Source organism: Zingiber officinale, chromosome 4B (genome assembly GCF_018446385.1).
Source record: "Zingiber officinale cultivar Zhangliang chromosome 4B, Zo_v1.1, whole genome shotgun sequence".
Classification (NCBI taxonomy): domain Eukaryota; kingdom Viridiplantae; phylum Streptophyta; class Magnoliopsida; order Zingiberales; family Zingiberaceae; genus Zingiber; species Zingiber officinale.
In genome coordinates this window covers 16,349,985-16,361,276 of record NC_055993.1, presented here as the reverse complement: position 1 = coordinate 16,361,276, position 11,292 = coordinate 16,349,985, and the positions used below count along the sequence as shown (strand labels likewise).

The following is an 11,292-nucleotide window of genomic DNA, read 5'->3' as shown; positions in this document are numbered from 1 at the left end:
TTTTCAGAAGAGCATAGATAACATAGTTATTTCTCCCTAAAGACTTGGGCAATATAGTCACTTCTGTGGGCTGATGTACACACACAAACATTCAAAGTCTTCTACTTCTCCATTGTTTTTCACCTTTCTCTATCCCCTGTACTAATTTAAGCATCGGAGTGGTCACCCCGAGTCCAATCTCGGCACCCATTCTAAACTCTTGCTGAGTGTTCGTAGGAACTTTGTGATTCCCTTTCACCATCATGTCATCTGCAATCTTCTTCACGACAATTGCTCTTTGTGGAATCACCCAACAACGATCTCAAACTGGAAGAGGAGACATGTAGTGTTCACATCCCTTTTCATGGTGCACCATCCAACGTATTTTGGTAAATTTTCCAAATTAGCAGAGGTTGGACTTCCAAAAGCATGCTCCTACTTTTAAATTATCAATATCACTCACACTCTTCCCACATATTCAAATAGGACTACTTTAAATTATCACTCACACTCACACTCTGGAAGCGATAGGGCATCCATGCAGCCTCTCAAGTATTCACAGTTCGATTCCTCGTTACAAAGCACTATAGGACATTTTTCTTCAGTGGGATGACAAACTTGGGATGTTGGTTGTTGGGCTACCCATTGCTAGCACTTCCGGATTTATCCTGACGACCAATAAAAAAACTTCTGTAGAATCGAGCCAGTGGTCCCTAGGATTAGTCAGCCGAATACCTAGTGCTTAAAAAAAAGGAACTATTAGGTGTTTTAATTCAAAAATAGCTTTGGGTTTCTAAGCACTTATTTATTTATCTTTTCAGATTAAGAAACTCGAACACTCTATCTGACACTTTCAAAAATGTTACGATACATGTTTCTTCCCCAAATGATACAATTTAGGGCATTAATAAACACATGGAAGAGAGGTAGATAGGGGAAAGGCATACCATGAGCACACACTCAAATACAATGCTGCCTTGACGATTCACCCACTTCTTTATATAGTTGAACACCCTCACAGGGCAATGGTCATAGTCTTATAAGATCATGGTATAGCTACACTTCATCCTTTGTATCTGCTGCTATATTAGCATTGAGGACCAATAAGTGGAAGAAACATGGACTGCTTTGTGAAGGAATCTCTAGGCCTAAAAATGTGAAATTTGTCCTTGTAGAAATTGTTATTGAGTGGTTGGAAACTTTTTTTTTTTTTTTTTTTTTTTTTGAATAATGTAGGGTGGAATTTGTAGATTCTCGGGTACAAACATATTAAATGGGATACATTAAAAAAATATAGATCCGTTATTTTAACGGCCTCCCTAGAGCTGGCTCAACGGATATAGATGGAGGTTCGTGTAGATACACAGGCGTTGAGCACATGGTGGGATCGACCATGTCGGCCATCATCTCGAGGAATCGACCCTGACTATTACGCCAGAGTTATCATGTGTCCGTCGTCTGTACTACGCCCTGGGAGCAAATGGGATACATTAAACTTGCACATCTAGTGACTCATGCATGACATTTTAAATATCTTCCTAAAAAATGTCATGTGTATGAGAGTCTCAAATACAATGAGATTTCAAGACAAGTTAGAAATGACTAATTGATTTGACTCTGAGCAGGAAGTTTAGCTTCACCCAAATTGATATATATTGGAATCACTGGTATTAAGAGTTTGGGCCAAATGTATATCTCGGTCTCAGGATCATTGTGGTTTACAAGTTGATTATAATATTTATATGCTTCTTTATTGAGATTTTATGTGCGATCTAGATGAGGTTTACAAATTATATTATAATATATAGATGTAACTTTTATTTAATATTTAGAAACAGAAAACATATTCAGGTCCTGTGTAAATATGTTCCTTTATGTTTCCTAAATGGCTCATTTTGTGGTGTGTTTGTGATACTTATGTAGCATAGCATATAGGCATCTTTTGCATGATTTAGCTTTTACAGTGAAATATCACTGAACTGCGTGTACAAGGAATGTCTTGAGATTGAAATTAGTCTATTTCAGTGTTATGCTTTCATTTATTTTGGGGGATGTTGTTTGATATAAAATTGGAAATTAAAAAGTTTTTGAATATGGAATTTTAGTCTCTAGTTATGCTAGTTGTATGGAACCGTCGTTTTCTTTATCATTATTGATTTTCATTTCATTTCCCAATCTCAATAATCAAGATTCTTGAATAATGTTTATATGCCAGTAGTCATCAACTGCAAGATCAGCAACATATTGTACATTACTTGCCTTTTCAATGTTGAGTTTGGTAGGTTTATCAATGCACGCATATTTAGTGAAACAGATTTGAATCTCAAGAAAATGAGCCCAAATTGTCATTTTATAACTATGATTGATCTTGAAAAAAATCATATGAAAGTATCTTTGTTTTAAATTGTGTAGTAATTGTTGAGCATGTGGGGGCATTTCTGATACTTGAATTTGGAAGCATTGGTAGATAGCTGCTGTGGTGCCCCATGAAATATGTTTGCTATCCACCAACAATAACCATGAAACCTTAATTACAGTAAGAGATAAGAAGCCAATTGCTGTGTAAGTACTCTAGTAGTGGTTTTCTTTGATTTGAGCTATCTGATTTAGTTCTACCTTAAGCTACAACAGCAATAGGTCACCAGTTCCAATTATTTTCTTTGAAACCAATGAATCCTCCAAATATCAGTTTTTCAGTCACATGTAGATTGTGACACAAATCTGAGCATATAGTTTTGAAACAGTGAGAAAGTTTATCAGAGTTGACACTGTATTCCCGTGGTGAATATCTTGCTGAAAATGTCATCGGCTTATTCCCATCTTAGGGAACCGTTTAGAATGATTTGTAAATAGGAATTAGGAGGCACAAAAGTGAACTCTCAATACTAAGGCAATTCATTCAGATTTGAGTGTAAACATTATTCATATTGCAAAGTTCTTTTGGTTGCAAACGACTAAAGTTTAGTCATAAACAAAACCGCACTTGAATACAAACTCACATAAAAGTTTACTCAGGCAGTTTTGTCATGAATGTGACAAACTCACATAAAACACCCCTTTGATTGGCGATTCTGTATCGTGTTTGCACATGACCCGCTCTCCATTTATCGGTAAACGTTTTGATTGTGCAATAATTCTACAGCTGCGGCAACCACATCCTTACCTTCTGCAGGGAGATCAAGCTCTGGCTCCTCAATTTTCCTCTGCAAAAGTTTATCAAGCTCTCCTCTCAATCTCTGCCAAAATTTAGTCAGGTTAGAAATTCATCATGAACAGCATTTAACTTGTGAAAACAGCTCGATTAAGGAAAAAAAAGGTAAAACGAGCATTCCATCAACAATAAAAAAGGATATATAGAATGATACCCTGCACACTCTAACATGAGCGACGGTGGACTGACATCCAACGTGGACGATCTAACACTGCCAAAATTAAATTTTTTTAATCTTTCTCATCTGTATGCAACTCTCTTCTTTCTTCTGCATGCAAGGTGGTCACTAGTTTTTACAAGCCAGCACCAAGGTGGAGCTAGTCTTTAAAGACCAACAGATTTAGTGGTGGTGGTTTGCACAAACCAACACCAGTAGTGGTCCAGCACCAACATGGTCCAAACCAACACCACTGATGGTGCTCGTTTAGGGCAAACCAGCACCAACAGTTAGTGATAGTCTTCTCTTGGTGTTGGTCTTTAAAGACAAACACCACTGGTTTGGGCAAATCAACACTAACGTGGTGTTGGTTTTTGCAAACCAACACCAACGTGGTGGAAACCAGCACCACTGACAAGCACCAACGTGCCGGTCCTGGTATTTAAAGACCAACACGTTAGAGCTAGTTTGTAAAAACCAGCACCACCTTGCATATAGGAGAGAGATTTGCATGCAGGAGAGAGAAGAGAATTACATGCAAATGAGAGAGATTAAAAAAATTGATTTTAGCCATGTCAAATGATCCACGTTGGATGTTACCCACCGTCGCTCAATGTGCAGTGTATCATTCTTGTATATATATATATATATATATATATATATATATATATATATATATATATATATATATATATATATCATCTCAAACTACCAGAGGGTTATGCTTACCTGAATAAGTTGTAGCGTGTTTTTAGGAGCTGAGAAATGAAGGTAGCCATCTAACATCTCAATACCCTCGCCAGATTCACTGGGTGTAAGGTTGCCACCAAACAGAAGCAAAGCATAATCTGAAATATTTGTTGAATCCCTTATGTATATGCTTGAAGATTTCACCTTATCACTGTAAATCATGTAGGACAGAGGGAACAGATTGACCCTTGCATTAACTGAGGAAGGATGGATATCAACTTTCCCGACATCTTTGCTGTAGAAAGCTGTTCTCTTTCCTCTTCTTTTGCATTGGATGACATTGGGGTAAAGGCCAGCACAAAGAACAGCACATATCATTTCCATATCATCTCCATACTGGTTGTATGCCTGCAACCAAGTATATATTAACAAAGAGATATAAATATGCATAATCAGCGTCTCACAGATTTTAATACTAACAGTAGCTTGAAAAAAAAAAATCCATTCATATAAATAAAATCAAGTTGATAAATGAACCTAAAATGCTACTACAAGAATGCAGAAAATCTTCAACTAATTTGATAGTTGGCCACATGATTATTCTACCATTCAGCTATCCTATCGATTGCAATAGTGTGTTTTGTAAATCGTGGATAGACATCTGTGCATCTGGTTCTCAGATAGCTTAAAGATAATCAAGAAACCAGCCTAATATGGCGTCTCAACACAGAACTGCCGTTACTATTGTTTTCTCACAATAAAATGGGAATAATCTAGGGTACTAAATTCATGTATGCGGCACCAATCTGTTTGCATCATCAGGAAATGTTGGACAGTGCATACCAAACCTGATGAATGACAATATAAAATGTTTATACAAACATTATTTCTAGCTAGGTTGATACCAATGTTTAAAATCTCAAGATGTGTCAGACATTTTGGTTTTTGACTGGAATAATATCGTTTCGATATCATGCCAACATTTGGATGCATGGTGTTAGGAGATGAAGGAAGATGAAGATATTCGTCGAGTGATATTGAGTTTTGATAATTTATTAGAACGATACATTTTGAACGTTTAGCCAGGCATGGTACGAAATTTCAAATCATGGCTGATACAATGAAAATACAAAAACAAGTTCTTAGTGATTTATTAAGCAAAAATATTTCTTAATATTTTTTTTTTTTTGAGATTTTATTGTGAAATGTTATTCCATGAAACTTATTATGTCAAAGACCAAAGCAACCCCATAAACCCTAAAATCATTGAAACAACCAAATAATCATATGGCCATAGGCAGATTAAATTATCACTGACAGAACATATATTGATCAATAATTTGAAAGAAATCCAAAACTACCGTTCACTCTATAGATATTTAATAAAAATTCCTTATCTTCTACACTGAAATCAATTCTCCAATATATTCATTAAAGAGAAATAAACCATCATAAATAATTAACCATGAAAATAAGTAAAAATAATCTTAGGACCAAAACATGTTATTTGTAGTTTAATGCATTTTCTCAAGGAGAACATTTTGTTTATATAGAGATCTAGGAAGCATTTCCAGTTTTTCAGATTTTTATTTCAAACTATTTCATTGACATACTAGTTAGGCGAGAATGGATGATCAAGTGTCAGGATATCTTTAATAAATAATTTCCCACTAAAAGATTGTGGAGAAACATATTGGAATCAGAACAAAATGATAGAATCCAAACCTTGGCACCTTTAGCTTTATCCACAAAACCAATGTCAGATAGAAGATCCAAGAACTGCTTTCTCATATCCTCCATCATTTGCAATGTTATGGGAGACAAGAAATTCTCCCAACAGAAAGCACGCTCTCTACCACCACGTTTTGCATCCTTCCATGCTTCAAATGAATTAAGAAGAGCAATATGATCACTGCAAGATTCTCCAGATTTCATCAAATTTTTGAACATTCTAAAATTAGCAGCAATGATGTACAAAGTAAATAGCATTATGGACCTTGACAATCCATGGTTTAAGAACATTAAAGAACTAACAAATGCATAGCGTTGCCATTTTAGGGTTCCCATTGAGCACCAAAAGATAAGCTTTACATAATCAACTAGCATGAACAAATATAGTTTGGCTGTTAGAAATTTGTAAAGGAAAAAATACAATGTTTTTACAATTTTTTTCCAAAACAGTAGTATCAAGCTACCGGCATACATTCTTTTCAAATAACTAGTAGCAGTCGCTCATGAATTTCCAACGTAACATTCTATAGAATCATTATACACATCATACATAAAAGAAGCATACTACTACACTCATGCAAAAGGTACTAAACTCATACAAAAGGTGTAAACAAAGATGAGTGGTGATCTAGACCTGCAAGAATCACCAGCAAAGAATCTTTTAGCAGAATCAGCTTCTTCTTTTCTATTTATAGGTAGAACGAATGGGTCGCGATGTGCCAGAGCGGCGGCAATTGTGAGAGCTGGATCTAGGCACTGGAATATGGATCCTATAAGTAGCATCTTTCCAATATTTGGATCCAAGGGTAGAGTGCACAGATGCCGTCCTATAGAAGTTTAAAAGGCATTTAATAGTACTGACAAGGACAAAAAAAGGTTCCATTGTAAACCAACTGAAGCACATTCTAATAGTAAATCTAAAGTAGTAAACTTTATTTTATTATTGCACACCAAGTGGGGTAAGCTCCTCTGTTTCATCCAGTGCTCCAATTGCTTTCAAAAGTTCAACAGCATTTTTAACAGACAAAGGATCAGGGGGTTGAAGAGCCTTGGCTAAAAATGCTGCAATTGCTCCAAGTTGTAGGCTTTTAATGTTAAGGCATAGTTCTTGCAAAGGGGTTCGAAGAATTTCAGGTAACTGGTACTGGGGCATAGCATCATGAATAATTTTTGGGTACAACCTATAGCACACCCCTGGTTGAACTCGGCCAGCACGTCCTCTTCTCTGTAAAATTAGCAAATGTTAGGATATTAAATTGAATAAAAATAGCTGAGTGGCATTAACATTCATCTGATGGACCTGATGTGCTGAAGCCTTCGATATCCATGATGGTAACAAGCATGCCAGCTTATTAAGGGCATCATAACTTGTTTCTTTAGCCTTGCCACAATCAACAACATAAACAACATCATCTATCGTAATGCTGCTTTCTGCAATATTTGTTGCTAAAACTATCTTCCTGAGATATAAAAAGGATTTCAGGATGTTATGTACCTTGACAAAAGAACCATTCTGAAACCAAAACTCAACAAAGCATTTTGGACATTTCAATCGTACCAATACAAAATTTAAGACGGATGCAGAATATCTATCATAGTAATTTAAATGATTTACTGGAAATTATTTTCTTCATTTGACACCAAATCAAATAATTATAGCTACTTATATATGTTCTAGCATCAAACATTACTAAAAAGAAAAATAATTCAACTGGATGCTTGTAAAATGGGTTGCAACATGTAGAGGTGTCAAGCCAAACCACCCACGGTCCATCCAGCTCAACATGAAACGGGTTGCGCCATGCCCGGCCTAACACCTTCAATTGGATTCAGGTCAGGCAATACCTACACGGTCCACAAGGTGGGTCAGGGTATAACAAAGTTCGAAACCATGCCTACCCCAACACAATACTAAGCACAACACACCCACTTCAAATATAGCTCAATTTTAATCTTTTTTAAAATAATTTTAAAATTCCATCTGTTGATATAAAATATAGTTGATAATAATAATATTATTATCATTTTTATTACCTATTTAAATAATTTTAAAATATTAATTAAAAAATAAAAATTAAAAGATTAAAAGATCAATTAGCTAAAACAAAGAAAGGCCCGAGTTGTGATTGGCCTTGGCTCTTGTAGGGTTGGCATGAGCACAACCAGAAAAGAGTTGGGGCATGCCCAACCTCGCATACCCATGGTGGTTGAGGCAGGCATAGTCTATCAACACCTCTACGCCCTATGGTTAATTTAGATCAATAATTCTAGTAGTATTTTGTACCTCCTTAAGATAGATATTTTAATCACAATGTATCTGGATTAAGTAGAATGTCATGGACCTTCAAAATTGTAATAGCCATGTAGGGGTAAAGATGCCATGAGTTGGGATATAGAAAGATTGTTCTATATGCAAAGCATTTTACAATAGGAACAGGCATTCAACCAATCACTTCTCTGTCTCACAAACAATTGAGAAAAGTGAGTTCTCATTTTAATCAATGAGCACAAAATCTGGAAAAAAAAAACTGAGAAATTAAGTTGAGAAATGCCTATGGAGTATGGAGGAAATACCAAGCACAACTCGCTTAATATAGACATTGCTAGTGAAATATTCAATAAAGGGAAAAGATTCATGAATCTGACCTCAAAAAGTCTGGAGTAAGGCCTGTTTTATTCTACTACAACTTGTTATAAAAATCACAGGAACCTCAAGTAGCAGCTACTTCATATTCTATTTTCATTTTTGAAAATGAAACGATAGTGATGTCTACTATTACTCTAGCAATAGATCACAATAGAAAAGTCAACATTAGCAGATCAGGCAAGTTAAATAAAAAACAATATAACAATATTAAATTTTTTTTAGGAAGAAGGTCAATAAATTTCACAATATATTGTTAAATCTTTCCAATTTTTACTGGAAGAAGGCTCTTCAATTTTAACAAACTTCAGATAAAGGTCAATATTAGGCCTAGAGATGTAGATCGTTTGGATGTGAGTACAGTCAACGTGAGGATGATAAAAAAACAATAGTATATTAAATTGTCTGTTAATTGAGGATTGGCAACAACTAAGCCAATATCAAATCACATATTTGTTACACCCTAAATGATCTACGTGCAATAAGTATGGAGATGATGTTAAGAGCAGTAACTCAGCTGTTTGGTTTTCTTCACTTGGAATATCTGGCATAATCATAGTTAACTGATATTCAAAACTCATACTCAACAGTAGAGGGCATATGGAGAATATATTCCTTATAGTTGTAGGAAGTATCATGTTTAGACAGGAAGTGTCCTTTCGGGAGGGGGAAAAATCATGATGAAGCATACTACTGCTCAAGGTTTAGAATAAGTGTACTGTAGATATTTGTGGCTCAGCATATGTGTCTGATGTCAAACTATCCAAAGGATGAAATAGAGGAAGAAAAGAAGAATAAGCAGAAGATCGCCACATATCTGATGAACAAACATGCATCGTCGACCTTGTAACCTGACAAACTTCTTAGCTATTACTCTTCTTTTGGCCTGCTGTCAAAGTTTCCAAGATATTTCAGTGTCAATTTCTGGGAGAAAAGGCATCAAGTAAGACAAATGGATTCTAACCATGTTATTGTTCTTGGGCTTTGGATTATGCAGCTAACATCTATAATCTATATCATATTTCTACTTATCAAATGTTGTGGTCTGACCTATGTTTGGTACTCTAAAAACAGATAAAGGTATTGGCAACTCAAGTAATAGGTCTCCAAGTGTAACAATTTATCACCATAACACCAATTTTATAACATATTTGGCTACTAAAAGAACTGGAAGATGTGTCAGAGCAGTTGAGTTGCAAAATCAATATCAAGGTATATAGAAACAAAATGAAAGCTGGTAAAAGAGTCTGGAAGCACAATAATCCTAGGAATGCGATTCAGCTGTATATATTAATGTCAAGCAGCAGCTTCATTTTATTATTTTTGGAGTTTTAACAGGATTACTTGCCTTATGTTCTTTGGAGGTCTGTCAAAGATTTCACGTTGATTGACAGTTGGCATTGAACCATGTAATGGAAGAACAAGAAATTTATTGGAATCTCCAAGATATATGTTTCCTTTAATTTTTTCTAGCAGTTTGGATATTTCATCCCATCCAGTAAGGAACACAAGGATGGCTCCATCACCTTCATTGCGGCAAATATATTCAATAGTGGCTTCCACCTAAAAGATCATAGAAATATAGTTTCCATACAATCCACAATCATGAATAGAGAACTGATCCTATAACTAAAAACTATTCAAAAAACAATATATCAACATAGGTACAGCTAATGAACATTGACTCATTTGTTCATTCAATGATCAACCAAAAACCATTTCAAAGAATTTTACTTTGAAAAGCAAAAAAAAAAAAAAATCACACATCCGATTCAAACCTGAGAACCAAGTAGAGACGAAAGCATGTCATTTTCCATTTTCTAAATCCATCTACACAAAACATAATTCCAGCAGAATAAAAAATATAAAAAGCAAGAATGGAGAAAATTGTCATACTAAAGTACTGAACAAATAACTCCACACAGATGATTTTAGTTTTTAGCCCACTGAAGCTAAAAATAAACCAGCAAGTAATAATAACTGTTTTGGGTTAAGTATATCATTACTAGAAAGTCACATTTCATGATCACAACCTTTAAGTTCTAATGAATTAGAAAGAAAAATCATAGCAATCCTAGCCAAGGTATCTCGATGAAGCTCCGGAGATAAATACACTTCACGCCATTACAACCAGATTCACATTGGAATAAGCAACAAAAGTGATGGCTGAAATTGCACTCCTAATCACTGTAAAGAGTAATCAAGACTCAGGACTTTGTGAGTCCAAAACTTAGAACTTATTACTTAGCAGATACCTAATTTATACAAGAGATGATACACACTTTACAAGAAAGAGACTCTTCGGTTCCAGTAAACACTATTAACTCCTAGTTTCCAATAGAGACTCTTCGGTTCCCATGATACTATTAACTCCTAGTTTCCAACATTCCCCCTCAAGTTGGAGCGTAGATATCAAAGGCATCCAACTTGTTGCTGAGATACGCAATCCTTGGTCCTCGAAGAGCTTTGGTGAGCAAGTCTGCCAGCTGATCATTAGAGTTGACGAAGGACGTGGTGATTTCTCCAGAAACAACTTTCTCACGGATAAAATGACAATCCACTTCTATGTGCTTTGTTCGTTCATGGAACATTGGGTTAGAAGCAATATGGAGAGCTGCTTGATTATCACATATTAACCTCATTGTTCCAACCTCACAGAAATTCAACTCAGCAATGAGTTGTTTTGACCATATCAGTTCACACGTAGCAAGGGCCATAGCTCGATACTCTGCTTCAGCGCTTGATCGTGCAACCACATTCTGTTTCTTGCTCTTCCAAGAGATGAGGTTTCCACCAAATAGAATACAATACCCAGAGGTGGATCTCCTATCACTCGGGGACCCAGCCCAATCTGCATCGGCATAGCCAGTAATTTCTTTG

At 35.6% G+C, this 11,292-nt stretch overlaps 1 protein-coding gene across 2 annotated transcripts in view; it reads right to left on the bottom strand.

The window, feature by feature from the left end:
• Nucleotides 1–2,851: 2,851 nt before the first annotated feature.
• The window catches only part of LOC121974792 (DExH-box ATP-dependent RNA helicase DExH1-like), a 34,697-nt gene continuing 26,256 nt past the window's right edge, over nt 2,852–11,292 (bottom strand). For both annotated transcript variants that reach the window (XM_042526021.1, XM_042526022.1), the window contains 7 exons: nt 9,761–9,975; nt 7,069–7,228; nt 6,720–6,993; nt 6,403–6,595; nt 5,763–5,949; nt 4,077–4,445; nt 2,852–3,215 (listed from right to left, as the gene is read on the bottom strand). In XM_042526021.1, the coding sequence (XP_042381955.1) occupies nt 3,084–3,215; nt 4,077–4,445; nt 5,763–5,949; nt 6,403–6,595; nt 6,720–6,993; nt 7,069–7,228; nt 9,761–9,975 (1,530 nt within the window). In that variant the 3' untranslated portion in view covers nt 2,852–3,083. The remainder of the gene's footprint in view (nt 3,216–4,076; nt 4,446–5,762; nt 5,950–6,402; nt 6,596–6,719; nt 6,994–7,068; nt 7,229–9,760; nt 9,976–11,292) is intronic.